At 38.9% G+C, this 19908-nt stretch overlaps 1 protein-coding gene across 3 annotated transcripts in view; it reads left to right on the forward strand.

Annotated features, from left to right (window-relative positions):
* ADGRG2 (adhesion G protein-coupled receptor G2) overlaps positions 1 to 19908 on the forward strand; it is a 97704-nt gene that overhangs the window by 31059 nt on the left and 46737 nt on the right. For 2 of the 3 annotated variants that reach the window (XM_042460773.1, XM_042460775.1), the window contains exons 2-3: positions 12278 to 12387; positions 14118 to 14735. In XM_042460773.1, the coding sequence (XP_042316707.1) occupies positions 12278 to 12387; positions 14118 to 14735 (728 nt within the window). Of the gene's footprint in view, positions 1 to 9218; positions 9343 to 12277; positions 12388 to 14117; positions 14736 to 19908 lie in introns of those variants that run through there. The other variant, XM_042460774.1, reaches the window with a different exon arrangement.

Raw genomic sequence — 19908 nt, forward strand, 5'->3', positions numbered from 1 at the left:
TTAACTGTGTGATAGATTTGAATTAGGCAATGAGGAAATTGAAATAGCGTTTTAGGCCAGTGGGAACGTTCCCAAAGATTTCTTGTACCTAGGGTCAAACATTGCCCAGAATGTAACTGCAGTCCAGAGATAAAAGGGAGACTAGGAATGGGAAGGACAACCATGAAAGAGCTGGAGAAGATATAAAGAGTAAACATATACAACTAAGCACCAAAGTTAGAATTGTCCAAGCCATAGTATTCCCAATCACTATGTATGGATGTGACAGTTGGACTGTGAAAAAAGCAGATAAAAAGAAAATCAACTCTTGCTAAGGATAATATGGACAGCCAAAATGACAAACAAGTGGGTCCTTGAGCAAATCAAGCAGGAAATACCCCTGGAGACCAAGATGATTGAACTGAGGCTCTCGTACTTTGATCACATCATGAGAAAGCATGGCTCATTGGAAGAGACAATAATGCTGGCAAAGGTTGAGAGTAGGCAAAGGAGAGGTAGACACACTCGGTGGCTAGACTCAATTAGGGAAGACACAGGCATGAGTCTGCAGGAAATGAGCAGAACAGAGGAGGACAGGAAGACTTGGAGATGTCTAATTCACAGGGTTACCATGAGTCAAAGTCGACTCAAGGGCAGATAACAATAACAACAACAATAAATGATAGAACAATATTTCCAATAGCAAGAAGCAGCATTCCTTCCACATCTGTTTTCTCCCAGAATCTTCTGTGGCAGAGTTTAATGCAGTAGACAGACAGATGCATCATGAATAAGACAAAAGGTTGTGATGTGTATCTTTCCGCATATTATGTTTTCTTGGAAGGTGTGAATGTTACAGGCCATAGTTGAGCAAAAACTAAGCAAGAACCCTGAAGTACTGTTGATGTCAATGGGAGATTTAAGAACATGTTTATTAAATATCTCTGTTTAAGTGCTCAGCATTAGCAGAATTATATCCTGATTATATAGTTGTGTCTTTGATGTCACATCAGGCATAAAATTCTCTCTTATGTGGTTTGGGATTGAATTACACACAGTGTGTCATCTGATACTTCCTTTCTATTTCTAAGGAGTAATTTCCTTGGTCCTGCTTTATTTTCTTTTTATTTCTGCTATAGTACACCTACAGCTGAAGCTGGAATCAATAAGATGTAAATGAAAGACTTCACTGCTGAGCATTTCCACAGTTTTAGTTCTGTATGATGTTTGTCCAGTTAATAAGGGTGGGGCTATAGGAGAGGACTCCCTGCCAATGGCGAGTGCTCAGGATGTTAGACAGTACAGTATCTGCTTGGGTTAGGTTTCAGGAGCTCACTATGGATAACAAAATCCATGGATGCTCAAGTCCCATTGAATACAATGGCATAGTAAAATAGTGTCCCTTATATAAAATGGCAAGATCAAGGCTTGCTTTTGGGAATTTATACAGTTTAAAAATATTTTCAAACTGTGGATGCTTCAATCCCTGGATAAAAAAACCATGGATACAGAGAGCTGACGATATAGCTGAACAAAATATGGAGATCCAGGGTAGGGTATGGGAACCAAAGAGGTGAGTGAACAGTTTTAAAGAAAATGTTAGTTTGGGTCATTTTAAAGGGACTTGAAGGGAAAATGAGCAGTGGCATTATTCAGATTTCTAAGGAATAAGTCTAAACATAAGGTCAGCAATGGAGTAAGAATGGACTTCTTCAAGGAAGCAGGAAATCTTACTGTGACTAAGGGTGATAGACTTGGAGCTCAGGGTTATGGAGCAAATGTCATGGGCAGGGAAATACCGTGTAATATGAAAATATTGAATGCTAGAGTGACATGAAGGTAACATAAGGATAAAGAATTTGGTTGGACCTGGGTCTTTCAGAAAGACAGTGTAGGGATTTAAGGAAGGACTTGCCATGTGTGTCAGTGAAAGATATTTTGTGGTAAACATCACAGATATTTTTGCTTGATATCAAATAGAGGTATACCTCAGTTAATGAAGCAGATGTGTTCCTGGATCTTACTACTTTAACAGAAACTTTGGTACCAGAGGTAGAAATAATATGGAAAAATTAGGGATAGATTCTGATATCACAAAAAAGAAAAGAGTTCATTTCAAGGAAACATTTTATTTAAAACTAATAATGTGCACATGCAAAATTATATGACCTAGTCAGATAAGCCCTGCATAAGTAAACAGGAACATTTTGAATCTTTTAGAAAACATTTAAAGCCTTCTTCAAAAATGCATCCTGGGATGATTTTTAAAAAAACTTTTAACAGCTTTCACTTGTCTTATACAGTCATCCCTCCATATTTGCAGATTTGATATTTGCGGATTTGATTATTCACGGATTTCATTAATATGTTCTCTCTAGGACTGTCTAGGTCCTGTGCAACTCTGTGGTCAACTTTAACTAAAAGTTGCACTGAAAGACCATTTGTAGCTACTCTAGTGCCATTCTATGGTCAGTGTATGTTGGACATTGACCACAGAGTTGCACTGGAGGACCTAGAGATTCCTAGAGAGGTGTCATTTCAGGTAAAAACAGTGTTTTTGTTATTTGCGGTTTTTCCATATTCACGGGGGTCTTGTGCCCCTAACCCTAGCGAATATGGAGGGACAACTGTAATTTCTCTTTTGGTGGCAAAACTTTCAGATTTGTGTGTGTGTGTGTTTTAAATGTTTAGGTAGCTAGTAAGGCAGCTTAATCTGCTTTCCCCTTTTCTTTCTGTTTTGTTCTTCACACATACTCAGTGATTCTACAGGCAGCTGTTCATCTTTCCTGTGGTACATAATCACATACAGTTAACAGCAGAATTCAGAGGCATAGCCATTGTTGTATGCAAAGGGATCTTGTTGTAGCACTTTTGAGCCTGTGTGAAAGAAATTATAGCATATGCTTTCATAGACTTGGTCTACTTCCTTAGATGCATGGAGTGGTGCATAGGGAAGACCTTTATAATCTGTATGGTTAGCCATAGCAATGCAGAATATGTGGGTATGGTGATGAGGTGACAAGTTCAGTTTGAACAGCTACAGTAAAATAACCTAGAGTAGAGGAGATTCCCATTCATCTCCAGGTCAAGCTTCATTGCATTGTTTATTACAAACATGCTGCTGCAACTCAACCCTGAAAGTCTGTCTTTCTGTATCCCTCATTCACTATCCTCCAATGCCAGTGCTTCAAAACAAACAGACAAACAAACCTCCAGCCAGCCAGATCACAAGGGGGGGGGGTCCCATAAAAAAGACTTTTGTTAAAAAATAGAGCTTCTTTAGGTCAGAGGCTTTTCTAACTGAGGTATGCCGCACAGTGTCAGGGAGAAAACGTTCTAGTAGCTAAGAAGAGTTGTTTTTAATCAACAGCAGTATTTCTCAGTGAAATACAATGTATATCTCTACAACACTATAGATTTTCAAATTCTCTGGCTTTGAGATTATTGATTTTGTACATTCCAGGGTTTTCAATTATTTGTTTCAGACTAGTTTTAGATTGCTTGCTATTGATTTCTGTGTTCTGCTTTTTATGAGTTATGATTAGAAAAAGTTTTATGGTTTATATGGTTCAGCTATTTTGATGTTTTTATCCGGTTGCTTTAAATTGTATCTCTAATTGAATTGTGGTCTTCTGATTTAATGTGTCTATAACCAATTGGCTGATATCCAACGACTCTGAAAAGTAGCTGAAAATATTTTAAGCAAACAGATAGATATTGTTCTGAATATGAGGAGTACAGAAGAGAGAGGAATCAAGAGTTTAAAGCCAAGGCTTATTGGTACGTGTGTGAGTGAGTATATGAGAGAGAGAGAGAGAGAGACAGACAGACAGACAGACTGACTCAAACATATTGAGTATGGAATAATGATGAACCATACAAGAGGAAATATCAAAGAGAAAGCTGAAGAGGTGGTCAAATTCTGTGGCTATTAATGGCTATTTCTATAGAACAAAATTCCTAAGTAAAACAGCTGGATGAATGTCATAAGTACCCAGGTGCCTGGACACTAATAGCCACAGGATTTGGCCAGGGGGTTATTGACACATTTTGTTTTGTAATGTGACTTTGCAGATAATCTCACTCATGCATTCCCGATTTGTTGTTCACACTGTTTTTTAAAATCAGAACCATATTTATGTGCATCTCTGTGATTTACGTTGCTCATATATGTCAGCACTGTGACGTTTTTGAAACATGTTCAGGACATGCAGAGTTCTATCCTGGGTCTGTATCAGTTATTCACACAGCTAACAAGGTGATTTTTCAGGAAAACTTGGGGGGAAAACTTGAGTTTGAGTATCTTGGGAGGGTTTTGGCAGCACCCTCCCCACTTAATCAGATGCATTTGAAATTCCTGTGAACAACACAGATTCAACCCTAGCAGGATTATTTTCAGTGTCTGAATAACCCAGGGGCCCCAGTCACCAAGGGACAGTGGGCAGGATGATTAGAGGGCTAGGAACACTGTTGTAGCTCACTGATAAATCACAGATTAATGGGGAAATGAGATGGACTGAACATATGAGTACATATTTGTGAAGTTCATACAGAATGGAAATAGGCTAGACTTAGCTGGTCCTTCCTTAACACCATTTGGTCCAGAAACAGAAGGATTTTGCAGCAATGTTGTAGGGCTCTAAGGCAAAGTGCCAGAACATTTTGATGAGCTGAGAAGGTGATATCACCTGCTGTGAGAGAAGTTCCTGGTTCAGGGGGAAAAGGAAAAGGCCAGGTGGAGGAGTCAAGACTGAGAGGGCTTGGTAGCTGCTTTGTAAAGATAGTTAATGAACAATTCCTTGCCTGGTTGCCAATCTGTCTGAGCTATTAGTGGAATACACCCACAGCTTTGGGTAACATCACACCTGACATGCTACTCTGGCATTCTGTTCCCTTTAGGTGGAATCTCCAGTCTCTCTCTCTCTTTCCCACTGTCCTGTTTTGAAAAAGGTAGTCCCAAGTAATCCTCTGTTGTCTCACTTTTTCAGTTGCTTTTCAAACGTCCCAGTCGTTCTCTGTTCCTTTTGCTTTCCCCCTTGATTTACTTCAGTTGGTAAAAACTCAGTTCAAACTGCAAGAATAGTTTGTTCTCAATTAACTTGGTGTGGGGAGAGAAAAGAAGGGCCAGAAACCTAACCCTCCCAGTAGGTTCAGGCAAAATCAAACTGTTGCAGCCTCCCCTAACTTGCCCTTCCTTGTTACTAATTTTTACCATCTGGAGCACACTCTGATGTTGCTTGGCCATACTTGCCCCATTTTCCATCTGTGAAATGTTGGAGGGTATGTGTATGTATGAACCACAGAGACATACAGATATGGATCACAACAACATCCTGAACTTTCAAATTCTCCTTGTGGGCATGGCAATCGACACTATCATGATGAATGACTGTGTTTAGAATTTACCACTTTATCAGTGGTTAATGGAATGTGTAGTAGAAGTCTATGCGTATTTACACAGTTGAAAGCCCATCTGCAAGTGTGCATTATGTACAATTATGCAATTTTTTCTGCCTGTGGGACCTACATGTTTGCTTAAGACTGAAATATTTTCTAATGTCTCCCAAGACATCTAATTTAAATGAGCAAGGGTTCCAGCTGTTCTCATTGGAGTGGCACAACATACTGCTTATTTAATTGCCACCTAGCCCACATGGATGATAACATCAAGCAGAGGGTGCTGACCAAGTGGTTCCAGAGAGTGACAAAATCTACTTTTTAAAAGTGAGCAGTTTGTGCTGTATTAAAACAAAATCATGTCTGTAAAGTTTCTCAAAGGTGATGAAACAATAATACAGACTAAAAGTGAATTAAATTGCAAAATATTATATTATAGTAATCCAATTGTTAGTCTCTACTAGAGAAGACACATTGTATCAAGTTGTCACAGATATCTGATATTGATTCTATGGGTCTAGTTTAGTTGGGACTAACAATTGGATTTGGAGCAATTAAGTTAAAAATATCACAATGAAATATATATTGTGTTCCTTAAAGCCATTTCTGACTCATGGTGACCCTATCATGGGGATTTCCTGGCAAGAACTCTTCAGAGGGAGCTGCCTTTGCCTTCCTCTGCCCAACACAACCCAGTGGGTTTCCATGGCCGAGTGGTGATTCGAACACTGGTGTCCAGGGTTAGCCAACACCAAATACGTTAGATCCCCTTCAATGGCAGATCAACATACATGCCAAAAGCCTGCATGAATAAAAAAAAATTGTTTGCCTGCTGGTGGAAAAACAAGAGAGATGGGGGCTCCTGGTTCCCTGGGTTCCAAAGCTTATGTTATGTCCCTTAAGGCTCTATAATTGAATATAATAAACATCCACTTTTCCTTACATTCCTTTCTTGAACTAAGCCCTAGAGTTGGGAGTGGTCATTGACAGTCAGTCTTGGACAAATCTGATTATTTTTAGTCCCTTTCACCCTAGTTTTGGCATATAGACTGTTGTTTGACTTGTTGGTGGCTTTTTCCAGACTCAAATGGGAATGTGACTATTTTAATAACAGTTAATTAGTTAATTTCTTTTTCAAAGTCTTATTTATTCCATCATTAAGACTACTATTCCCAAGTCCACCCATTTCCATGAATGTGCAGTATGTAATAGAATTTTATGACCTATGTGCCAGAGACATGTACTGTACTGGGCCTTGGAGTTTCAAAGAAGCAATGTATTTTGTCTTCATATTTGCTATAATTCTGCACAGTGTACTCCCAACAACCCAAAAAGCAACTTTAAAACAGAAGAAGATGAAGAAGAAGCTGCCTCTGCCGCCCTCATTTCCGTACTAAATGGGAGTGGGAACAGTGCTCTTGACTTCACTGAGATGCGGCTTGCTTTCTTAGTCCCTCCTGGAAAAACCTACAGAAAAAAAAATAGGGCAACATTTTATAAAGAAGTTGCTTCTTTTGCTATTAAACCAGTGCCAGTTTTCACAGTGACATAACACTTTCCAGTGTTTGTACCTTCTCCATTACATCCACTTTCTTGGGCCAAACTCCTTTTAAAAATAAGTTTGACTATTTTTGTGTGCCAGTCTGGAAACATATAAGCAGATTCACAGTCTAATAAATACAGAAAGTAATGAGAAGAACAGACAGAGACTCTTGTAGTGCAATATCAATTGTTGGAATAGTTTTTGTGGTTTTTGCCCATGTCTTGACTTAGATTTGAATAAAGAATGGCAGTTAAAACACGTTATTCTGTTAATATTGGGGGGTGGGGGTGTTCTCATGAAATTAAATTATTCCATTTGCCATTAATATTATCTTTCTCAGAGGTGGAAAATGTAATAGGCCTTAGAAGAACAATGTAAGTTCTGGATAGGTTCTTATAGGAGAATGTGGTTTCTCAGATATCCTAAACTCAAGCCAGTTAAAAAAAAATTTCTTCAGCAAGCATGGGCTCCCAACCTACTAAGAACTGCAAAATGGCAAAGATGAAGTGGGCTGCCATTTTCTGTGTCTGGCAGCTCATCTTCTCAGGGAGCTCTGTGGCATGCAGAAGCTTTCTACAAATAGCCAAAAAGGCCAGTTTGGAGGATGGTTGCTGGCTAGAGGTGGGATTCTCCAAGTCAGATGGAAGTCTTTTTGCCAGTCCTCCTGAGGAGCATATACATTGAATTAAAACCTTTGTTGCCGCTTCACCACTTTAATTATCTTCTTTGATGATGGGGGGGGGGGGAGGGGGGGAGAATCAGGCAGACAGCTTGGGGGCATATTACTGCCTAGTCCCCAGGTGGCTGTGGGAGTTACATAGTAGCTTCCACTCATAGATCCTTCCATGGCACCCAGGCATTGGTACTCAGGAATTAGATGGCACACATGTCATCTGATGCTTGGATCCATACTCTATGCTACATCAATGCTAAAACAGCTGTAACCAATAAAGATATGGCCATTTCAGCATTTTATGCAAGAATGAATGCAATATTTTGTCCCAAGTCTTCCTCTTCATTACTAGCCTGGTAATGGAATATATTAGGACACTATTCTGGAATAATTTTAAATCACTTCTGTCTTCTGATCCTGCTTTGTTTAAAATCATATTACTCTAATTATGGTAAATTTTCTGTCACATATAATAAGATTACAAATGCTACTGTTATGTACTAGCATTAAAAAAAGGAATCATCCCACTTACACTTTCCAGAATATACAGTCCACTCTATATTTGCAGTTCTGATTTTTGCAGATTTGATTAATATGTTCTATTTAGGAATCTCTAGGTCTTCCAGCATGACTCTGCTAGAACCATAGAGTTACACTGGGGACCCTAGAGATTCAAAGAAAAAAACACTTCTCAAGGCATTTATAGTACCTCTAGCACGATTTATAGTCAACTTCTGGTGATTGTGAACCATAGAGTTGTGCTAGAGGACCTAGAGAATTCTAGAGATTTGTTCTTACATTAAAAAATAGTGCTTTTTTATTTGTGGTTTTACCACTTTTAATGGGGTCCTGCACCCCTAACCCCAGAGAATGTGGATGGCCCACTGTATAGGTGTCTGAAGAACCTCTACTTGATACAAACCACACAAGAATGTTATTGCTGTTGTTTTATGTCTTGTTTGTGAGCTTCCAAGAGATATGCGATTGACTGGAATCACACGAGGTGACCTTGTTCAAGTCACACACTGTCTCAGTAGAAAGGCAAAAGCAAACTTCCTCTGGACAAATCTTGCCAAGAAAACCCTGTAATGACAGGGTCAATTTAAAGTCACTATAAGTCAGAATCAACTTAAAAGCACACAGCAACTGGTGAAAAGAGAGTACCAGCTGAAACAGAATATGACTTGATATAGTGGGGAAGGGTGGGTGTTTTTTTTTAAGTTTTCAAACATAAATAAAATATTTCAGCACAAAAGAGCTAAGAAAATAATTGAACTGTGAGTTCATTTTGCATATTAACCTTCACAGTTCAATCAAGGTGCAATTCAGGCTTGGCAAAAATTGCCAGTTCTCATCCCGAGGGCTTGTTCTTTCTGGTGTAGCACTGAGGAAGGAAAGAGTTCCTGGAAATTAATTTTCAGCATTCCTGCTGCAGTGACCCTTCCTTCCTGTCTAGCATTTATGATATCAGTTCTATTTTGCAACAGGTTGGAAAGGCAACCTACTGCAGAGCAGACCTAGGATCACCTTTTGTAGCACCTGTTCATTGCCTACATTGCTCAGCTGTGCGACCTGTGAAACAGTGGTAACCGAACCAATACCTGTTTTCTTACCACCCACTCTCCAAAGACAGCTGCCTTGCTTCTGAGGGAGGATTTGCACAGTAGAGCATACATGATACTTCTGGGCAAGACAGAAGAAACTCTGGAACCTTTTGGGATTTTTCCCAAGCCTTCAGTATGCCATCAATGTAGGTATTTATTTTGGGTTATTATAAGTGTAGGTTTAATTTATTTATCTGGGTAATTGTAAGTATAACATTGAATGAAAAAGAATCCATAATTTAAGAGAAACAAATGTTACTATATTATTGTCTGAAATGATTATGATGATGATATTATAGTATTTCTATATCATCTCCTAGCCAACAGGGGTGCCTGAGGCAATGAACAAATAAAAACCAATTAAAACAATGCAAAGATAAGAACATTTTAAAAACAAATTAAAATACTCTTTAAAAATTCCTAAAAGCAATTGAAAAACAATCTTGGAATCCGGTTTTGAAACAATTATAACAGCAATTTCAAGCACTGAATACCATGTGGAATAGCATTGTTTTGGCTGTCTGCTGGAGGCTTAAAAGGATGGGGTCAGTCTAATTTCCTTGGGTAGGAGTTCTGCAGTTGAGGCACTGCTACATGTCCCCCAACTTCACAAGGTATTAGGACACACAACAGGGCCTTCTTTGAAGATTAAAAAAATTATGTCAGGCTCATATGGGATGAGGAGGTCTTTCAGATATCTTGGCCTGAAGTCATTTAGGGCTTTGTAGGTCAACACCAGCATTTTGAATTGAATTTGGAAACAAACTGGAAGCCAGTGCAGTTTTTACAGGACTGGTGCTATATAATCTATAAAATGCGTACCTGACATCAGTCTGGCTGCTGCATTTAGCACTAGTTGCAACTTCCAAACACTTTTCAAGGGCAGTCCCAAGTAGAGTTCATTTACAGTAGTTAAACTCAGACATTACTTAGCCACGACCCACTGTAGCCAGACTTGATCTCCCCAATAAAGGGTACAGCTGGACAAAGGCACTCCTGGGCACTGCAGCAACCTAGCTTTTCAGGAGCAGTCCTGGGTCCAAGAGCACTTCCAAGCTATAAACCTGATCTTTCAGAGGGAGAGAAAACCCATCTAGAACAGCTGTAATCCCAATCACAAAATAGGAAAGTCTTGGAATGACTGCTGGTGAAACTTATGCAAGAAAGTATGATGGGGGAGTTATAGCTGAATATTAGGAAGGCAAAAACAGTGACAAGAGTATTTGCACAACTATAAAATGGATTCTGAAGTCGTCAACACTAATTTAATAAATGAAAATGGAGACTGTAGTTATGAAATCAGAAGAAGGCTAAGGATTCCTCTAGGTGGGTCAATGACCCAGTAAATTTTGGGCTATTATGTTTCTGGGTTGCACAACTTGTAGTGATTGTTCCCACCCCTGCTCAGGGTTCATCCATGCTCAAATATATACCAAGATTTTGTCCTTTTCATTTGTGAAAACTTGAAGTGTGGTGTGAATGGGTTTTCTTCCCCTCCTTGGAAATGTAATGAAGGAAGGAAGATCAACACGTCATGAGTGAGACCTTCCAGAAGTAAAGGAGGAAGTGAGAGTATGGAGTCGGATATGTCAATTAACTGTTGCATTAGAATCTTTTGGGAGTAATCTCCCCTTCTGTACTAGGTTTCAAAAAACGTGGCTCAAACTGAATCAGTCAAAAAAGTCATGAACCTGAATTTACAAGACCTGAGCCGGACTGCTACTAACAGAATGTCTTGGAGGGTTCTAATTTAATAGAGTTACCATATGTCAGAGTCAACTTGATGCCACATAACAGCAAGAAGTGCAAAGAGCAACAAATCTTAATATTCTACAGTGATTACTCATAGGTTTTCCAGAGGAGGCCAAACAAAATGGTGAAGGGTCTGGAAACCATGCCCTATGAGGAGTGACTTAGGGCAGGGGTAGGCAACCTTTTTGAGCCGGGGGCCGGGTTGCTGTCCCTCAGACAACTGGGGGGCCGAAGCCAAAAAATAAATAATTAAATATATTTTTTTTAAAAAAATAAATTAATTAATAAACCGGGACAAATGTAGGACAACATTTTCAAATGGTGGACACTTTTTTTTAAAAAAAGTGGAAGACACGCAAAAAAAATTGCTGATTTTTAAAAAAATGTTAATATAAATGCATGTTTCTGAGGCATCTATAGACAATTGCCCTCCTTGCCCCTGCGCGCGAGAGGCCAAAGGCCCCAGCGGCAATCGGTGGCAGGACCGGGCTGGGGCCAGTTCCAAGGCCTCGCCGGGCCGCATCTGGCCCGCGGGCCGCAGGTTGCCTACCCCTGGACTTAGGGTATGTTTAGCCTGGGGAAGAGAAAGTTAAAAAGTGACATGATAGCCCTGAAGGGATGTCATATGGAGGATGGAGCAAACTTGTTTTCTGCAGCTCCAGAGACTAGGGATGTTCTCACACCTGACCCGTTCTCACCACAGTCATGCAAGAAAAAATAAAATGGCAACATACTGCACTGCAGCTATTCATTATCACATTCAGTCAATCACGCCAAGTACTCCTGAAAGGCCCTAGATTGGGCAGGGCTATTCCAGGTCATATGTCCATTTCATGTGAGGGTTTGGATTGATAGGCCTGTTCTGTCCTACAGAGACTGTGTATGTGACCAAGAACAGCAGATACTCCCTTGTGCCTGCATACTGTGATCTGAACATGGCAGGATATTCAGGGGAGTGTGTCCACTGTTAAGGGTCTTCACATGAAGTTTCAAGAAACCTTTGGACACGCTCAAACCACACATTGAAGATCACTAATACAAATGAAATAAGAAAAGTGCTCCCTATTTAGACTGATTAATATTTATGGCTATTTCTTTTGTGTTTCTAGGATATTTTTAATTATCTATTTTCTTGTATGAAGTTGTTAGTTGTTTGGGCTTCCTTTTGGAAGAATAAGCAGGATGCAAGGATATTTTCTCAACAATGGTAACTGCAATTATATAAGTGTAGAAGGAATCCATCCCATTTAAAAGAGTTACTACTTATTTTATTTAGTTGTATTTAGACAATTTAGTATTTGTATTTAGTATTTGTCTTTTGTGTTCTAGGATGTTTGCCAGGAGCAGCAGTGCTGACAAACTATGGGAAGTCCTGCTAAAACATAAGGTTTCTTTATCTCTCATTTTGCTTCATTTGTGTCTGGCTTCTTCAGGTAGAGGTAAGATTTTATGTTCCATGTGAAGTAAAACATTGTCTCTCTAAATATGTTACTTTTAGTTACATTTTAAAAAAAATATTCTGAATGAATTATATTTTCACAGAAATAAAGCTGTAACTGTTACACAGAATAGTTGTATACAGTACCTGATATAATCCAGATGTTTTAAAACAGTATGTTTTATCTTATTCAGATCTAACTCTGCTATAGCACTTTCTTTCTAAATTTTCATCAGTAGTACTGTATAAGTCTAGAAATTTAGGTCAAAAATTGATCCAAAAAACCTGAGTTGACTTATCCACGGGTCAATGTAAGTACTGTATCTTAACCCGTTTTTAAAAGAAGGAACCATCTCCTGGTGAAAAGCAAGAGTTTAATATGTGAGGCACCGACCCCCTCTACTCTCTCATTCATCCAGCCTTATGAGTAAGCACATAGAGTTATATCTGCTGGAATTTTGTCTTTGACATTATTTTGCTTTGATTCATCTTTTAGATCCTTTGCTAGATGCCCCTAAATTTTACCTTCAATTTATGCACGAATCATTGCAAAATCCATTATTTTGGCTCCAAAACTTGCCATTGACTTATACATGAGGTCGACTTATAGTTGAGAATATATGGTAGTTCCAAGATTTTGCTAATATGGTATCTTCTATACAGTCATCCCTCCATATTTGCGGCTTTGATTATTCACGGATTTCATTAATATGTTCTCTCTAGGACTGTCTAGGTCCTCCAGTGCAACTCTGTGGTCATCCTTAACTAAAAGTTGCACTGAAAGACCATTTGTAGCTACTCCAGTGCCATTCTATGATCAGTGTATGTTGGACATTGACGACAGAGTTGCACTGGAGAACCTAGAGATTCCTAGAGAGGTGTCCTCTCAGGTTAAAAACAGTGTTTTTGTTATTTGCAGTCTTTCCATATTCACAGGGGTCTTGTTCCCCTAACCCTAGCGAATATGGAGGGACAACTGTATATCTAAAATTATTTTCTTTTTCCTTGATTTTCATGCCTTCTTCCTCTGAGTCTAATTCTTTATCTTTCCTTATGATATGTCCTGCAAATATATTAAACAGATAGAGTGATAAAATGCAGGCTTGTCTGCCATCTTTACCAATTGAAGATCATTCTGTTTCTCCATGTTCTGTCTTGCCAATGGCCTCTTTTCTTGATTATGTCTCAGGATGTTGTAGAAACCTATTACTTTCTATAGTTTTTCATGTTCAGCAGGAAATAACTTATTACCGAATTTGTTATTTTTGTATGTTTACTACCAGAAATGGGAGCAGATGGTAGTGTAATTTTCTGTCTGACTTTTGGTAAAAGGCATCTTAACTTGGGTGATGGTTGGAGTACCATTTGCTCCTTCACTTCAAGTAGCAAAATGTCTTGGGCTGGGCCTGGCATTACTTAAACTAGGTTTTTATTTTAGTACTGTTCTTTCCTTGTCCCTTGGATGTAAAAATAATGCAGTTACCTGTAATGGTTACCTTTTTTTTATGTGACAAGGGATTATTTCAGAGATTTTGCAAATTTTAAACACAGTTTTATTTTGTCACAGGTTTAAATGAAAACAGATGTATAGAATCATATTGCTGCAAAATCTTGCAATTTTAAAAAAAATCTTGTGACAAAAAAGTTTTGTCACAAGATTAATGTCACAGATCTATGGAATCATTGTGATGTGTACTCTTTTGATTTTAAACATTTATTTTCTCCTTACAGCTGAAAATGGTTCCTTAGGACGATACAGAGCTGTGTTTAATACTTCATGTGATGATGTCTGGACTTTGTCACCTGGAATTTCTGTGCCTGCACTTACTAACTTCACAGCCTGTGTTTATCTTAAACTGTACAGTCTAAAACATTCTTGGACAGCCTTCATCTACAATAAGGTACCTGATGGCAATGCATCAGCATCAAACCACTATGAACTTGGACTTACAGGGGGACATGACAAATTGACAGTATGGATATTTGGTAAAGAAATAACCTGGTCAGAAAAACTGGATGAAAACACCTGGTACCAAATATGCATAAGATGGAAAAATGATGAACAAGAAGTTAGTGTATATATAAATGATGAAAGAAAGAAAACTGAAAAAATATCTAAATCTAGGCACCTCCTTGCAGATGGGCAGCTTTTACTTGGTTGTTCACAAATTCCTGGAACGTCGTCATCTTCTCCAGAAGGGATGGTTGGTGAACTTTACATGTTCAGAATGTGGGCAAATGGAGGTATAAATTATACACAAGACTGCCGAGATGGCACCATTATACGCTGGAGGAAGGACAACTGGGTCTTTAATAAGACAGCAGAATACAGCAGATCTTTGCCTTGTGGTAAGTAATACTGCATCCTTATTTCAGATCATGGTTATCTTTTGGCTTAATGTGGATAGAAAACAAGTCACTCTAAATGAAGTAGCCGGTATTAAATAGATTAGTTGTTTTGTGGAAGACTCTTTTCACAACACACTGTCACTTTCATGTAGGCCAGTTAGATGGTGTAGAACAGCCAATCAAATTTGCTGCCCTGTCTTGCTATCAAATCGGTCTGATATTTCTGTATTTCTTAGTTATGTTTGTGTTTGCAGTATCCATGGGTAATTTTTAAAACATATTTCCCAACTGACATCAATGAGATGTCAAGAAGAGAAAAGATGTAGAAAATTACAAAAAGTAATGCTCTGTATTTAGGGAAAGAAACAGGAAGCCATTAAGATATAATCCTGGTAGGCAAAGCTGTCCATCCTATGGATCAATTTGTAGATCTTCTCAGAAGATGCCAGCCACAGATGCTGGTGAAACGTCAGGAATAAACTCTTCTAGAACATGGCCACATAGCCCGAAAAACCCACAAAAACTATAATTTGTAGCTCATTTATGGAACTTACATGGTATGTTTTCAAACATATCTCTGCAGCCATGAGAGCTAAAGTAATTAATTACTTAAAACACACACACAATTATTCTCAAAATGCTGTGACATTTCTCAGATTCTGTTGAATGTGATCCAGCATGCGGGTTCATAATATTCCCCCCAAACATGCTTATGACTACAGAGCCATCACAGCAACTCAGTTACAAGGGCAACACTTTGCTTTGTACATCTGCAAAAAGCCTGGCATGCCTAGGATAACAGGAAATCTAAACTTACTTTGGCAGCGTTGCCATTTTTTTCCTTAAAGTTCATATGAAAATTTATGAAATGCAGAGTTCAACAGCATGTCAGAGACTCTGCATCCTGGTATACAACCAGATGGGCATGTTAACACTGGTACCACTAATTAAAGGAAGTTGGCATGCATTGTATTGCTTTCTCCAACATCTCATTCTGCTGTGTAAATGGGTGCGTCAGTAGCACAGTCTAAAATCCTCCACCCATGGAAACAGATTTAGAGAAGTTGGAAACTGTTGCATTCTTTGAAGACCTGTTATAGGAGATTAATGAGATGGATCACACATTACAACATCCTTATTTATGTCTAGGAAAGCTGCCTGGAAATACACCTAAAAATGAAACATTCCAAATATTTATAAAATATTTTGTTTAAACATCTTATGTTTAGCACACTTGTTTGATCCTGTTGAAGGTTCTTCCACTTTGTTAATGAGAATAAAAGTATCTTCAAGACACAGACAAACATATGCCATACAGATACAGTACTAGTGTCTAAGACAAAGTTACATGCACTGAGAATCAAGTGCACATAGCAAGCTGCTATCTTAGTCATTTTCTTACAGATTTCCAAATTCAAAATTAAGCATGCCAGCAATTTCCATGGAGGTGAGTGCCTCAGTTGAAATGGGTAGAGTTCTTTTTCTTCTCCTCTACAAGTTTCAGGTGCAGGTCTCCTGATCTGGCTTAGACTCACAGTGGGGTGAGGGCAGGGGAATAGGGCTCTCCCTGCTCCATACTGGAGTTCCGATTCAGCTTTATGTTTGCTTTTTTAAAATGAATGAATTCACAGAAGCCTGAGAAATACTCATGTGAATGTGAAGCATAGATGGATCTCAGTATGTTGTTCGTTGTTGTTTCAAGTTGTTTCAGGCTTATGACAGTGATGCTAAGGTGAACCTATCACAGGTTTTCAGTGGATGAGAGTGTATGATTCATCCAAGGTCACTCAGCAGATTTCCATGGTCAAACGAATCGAACCCTGGTCTTGAAAGTCTGAGACCCCATTCCCACTGGCTTATAACGTGGATCAAGAATTGAATTATGGGTGCATCATTCCCATTCAAGCGCTCATTTGATTCTCATTGTGCTGATTTCGTTCCCATTGGAATTCAGATCTGATCCCCATGTATTCGATTTCTTTTGCTGCTTCCTAAAATTTGGGTTGTGCATCCTTAAAACCAGCAATGGCGGCAGCCACAATATGGACTACTTCACCATGTTGTTTGTATAGGAGTATAATGTACAATTTAGTTTTGCATTTTCTGCACTTTTCTGAAGGATATAGTGAAAAACAATGTTAAGTGGGTAAGGTGTTTTTCCTTGGAAAGACGTGTGGTTTTCTGTGCATAGTAAAAAAAGACTGTGAGTGTAAGTTTTGACTGCAAAGCTTCACAATATCTCAAACTCTTGCATAGTTTTCAGAAACTGTGCACTTTATGTTGTGCTGGGAGCAACACACACAGACACACGCAGTCTTACAATTAATGTGCCATTTTAATTCCTGCTTAAGTTTCTTGAATGGTCTGGAACTCCAAATTTGAACCCAGTTAAGAAATTGATGGATTCTCAATTCCACCCTTTATTGAAGGTGGCAAGGACAAGGGCTTGCACGGTTGTGTGTATGTATGTGTTTGTATTGCTTTGTGATCTGTTTATGCTGTAGGTATTGTGGAAGCATAAGCTAATTCTCCCTGGCGCACGACAAATGGTGAATAATGGCAGTGGGGATCTTTGTCACAATTACCATGTACTTATGGCAAAGGGTTCCTGTTATTATTTTTGTCTGGTAGAAGCAGCTGGATGGTAGGCATACACAACATTGAATGTATTCTACTCTACCCACAACGCTGCCTTCCCTAATGTAGAAATTCAGAAAGTTGTATGCATTCAAAGGATGACTAACATGGGAAAAATGCTGTAATACTAGAAACCCTACTTGCCAGTTCACATACCTACTTCTTTGTCAGCTATCAAAAGAAAGAGTTCAAATAATGTGACCTTTTTCCTTTTCATTGTTTTATTTTGTTATGTTGTTGTGGGGGATTTGCTGTCTTAAAGCCATTCTGCCAGAGAGTGAGGCCTCGGGTTCCAGTGCAGTCCACCCATGTGCAGTAAGACTTTTATGTTAGAAAAGGTACATTTAGTCCTTTCTTGTTGACATCTTGCTGTTTCTAAGATGATGGTGCCTGAAAAATATATTCTTTCATCATAACTTTTGCAGACTCCTTCATCTCAATAGTTTTGTGAGCAAGCCAAGAGCAACAAAAAGAGGCCAGGGGTGGGGAAATGCTTTGATCCTGCTCCTATTCTTTTCTTCCCAAGACTGAACACTGTAAGGCTAAACCTGTGGCCAATGCAGTCTCATTGTCTTCCATTCTAAACTTTAGTTTAAAGTTATGAAGATGAGCCTATGCAGGTCACAGACTCTTTCCACATTTTCTCATGCATTGTGAAGAGGAGGTTCAGAAGCCTTTGCTTCTAGTTTTGATTAGCTGCAGTTCCCTGCCCCTGGATAAGCAGTGATTGTCTTTGCTAAAGTCAGCACAAAAAGCCAAATTTTAATCACATCTTCATGAAGCTGGCTTGTTTTCACTAACCATCATTTAGATTAACCACAGTTTAGATTTCAGGTACTATACTAAACTGCAGTTAATCTAAACCATAATCAGTTCTGATCTCTAGCATAACCACAAGAAAGAGATGGGAGGAAGAGAACACAGGCCTGGAGAAGAGAGGATTGTTTTTATAGCATTAAACCAGTGTTCTCCAACTTGGTACCATCTGGATATCCCTAATCCATGCAGCATGACTGTAAAAACAACACATCTAAGATATTGCCTATCTGGAGATTACTACACTAAACCATGGTTTATCATTATATCCAAAGTGACACCTGAATTATGTATCTGCCCATATAGTAGATATTAAGTGATGTTTTGGGATTGTTGGGGTGTTTGCCTCTTAATTGTGTGTTTCATTGATAAATCAGATCTGTTCTGAAAAGTAGCACTGGAAGGGAAGGCATCACTTGCATGTAGTCAGAACTGTTGTAGCTATGTATGTAGCTACAAACCTGCTTACTATTCTGTGTCCAAAGGAAGCTGAAACTTTCATGAAAAGCATGGAAGGAGGTGGAGCCTCTTAAAGTACACTGTTTGTCTTTGTCTGATAGTTCTGAGAATATGTGTGCTCCCACAAATTCATAAACTTAACCAGATAACTAGATTATTGAAGTAGCCTTGTCTCCATAATTCTCCAGAAATGTAGACAACTTTGAGTGGTCTGGTGGTGATGTTGTTCCTGAAGATAAGATGACTGATTATTTCCCCGGGTTAGGTTTTAGGGCCTAAAATGTCCCTTGTCTTTAGGACTGTGTGTTCTCTTACTTCAGAATTCTCCAATCTTGTTTCAAGTTGACAGGCTTAGAAACCAAGACATGCTATTTTATTTCAATACATTGACACCATTCTCCATCAGGTTACTGTGACATCACACTTACAAATACAACAACACACGGGCACTACTGTGTCCCTGCCTTTTAAAAGCCTAAATAGCACAGATACTAGAAGAACAACCTTCTCAAGAATGAATTTTGACAAGTAGAGTTGCCAGGTCAGGATTATCCTAGATGACCTATAGGGACAGGCCCTGGTGATATCACAAGGATGATCTTACAATGAGCAGCCTTTCAGGATGTCATTATGCACAATATTTTAAATATCAACCACAGTTGCAGAGTGTGCCATTCAAATAAAAATACACTTTCACATGCACACACACTTTTCAAATATATATACACATGCTGAGATTCCTATCCCTCACAGTGAGATCTATGGGCAAATGCTAAATGCAGTCTTAAGAGTCCTTCTCTGATTTCCCACAGCTTTCTGAAATGAGGCAGGGGGTGACCACATAAAAAGCCCCGTTTTTTGTGCTTTCTCTAGTGTGGAATGCATGTTCCCAGAGAGTCTTTCTGTCCTCAGTTGCAATAGTCTCCTTAATGTCAAGATCTTTTTTTTTAATTCACCTGACTGTGAAATATTTAAAATCTATTTTAATGCTGGCGTTTTTGTGATTTTATTGACATTTTTCTCATATTGTGATAAGCTGCTCTAAAAGTCCTTGGACTAGAGTATTATGAGGATGAGGATGAGGATAAGGATGAAGCTTGCCCCCATATTCACCAAGAAGTTTGCAGAACCTAGGCCATATCAAAGTTGGTGAGGGGTAGAGTCCCCTTGCAGATAGTTCTTCCATTATCTGGAACTCTTCATTAGTTAAAGGAAAGACTCTTTGGTGAGGACAAAGGACAAAAGTGCATCTTTAGGGATG

This window comes from Sceloporus undulatus, chromosome 3 (assembly GCF_019175285.1).
Source record: "Sceloporus undulatus isolate JIND9_A2432 ecotype Alabama chromosome 3, SceUnd_v1.1, whole genome shotgun sequence".
NCBI lineage: Eukaryota > Metazoa > Chordata > Lepidosauria > Squamata > Phrynosomatidae > Sceloporus > Sceloporus undulatus.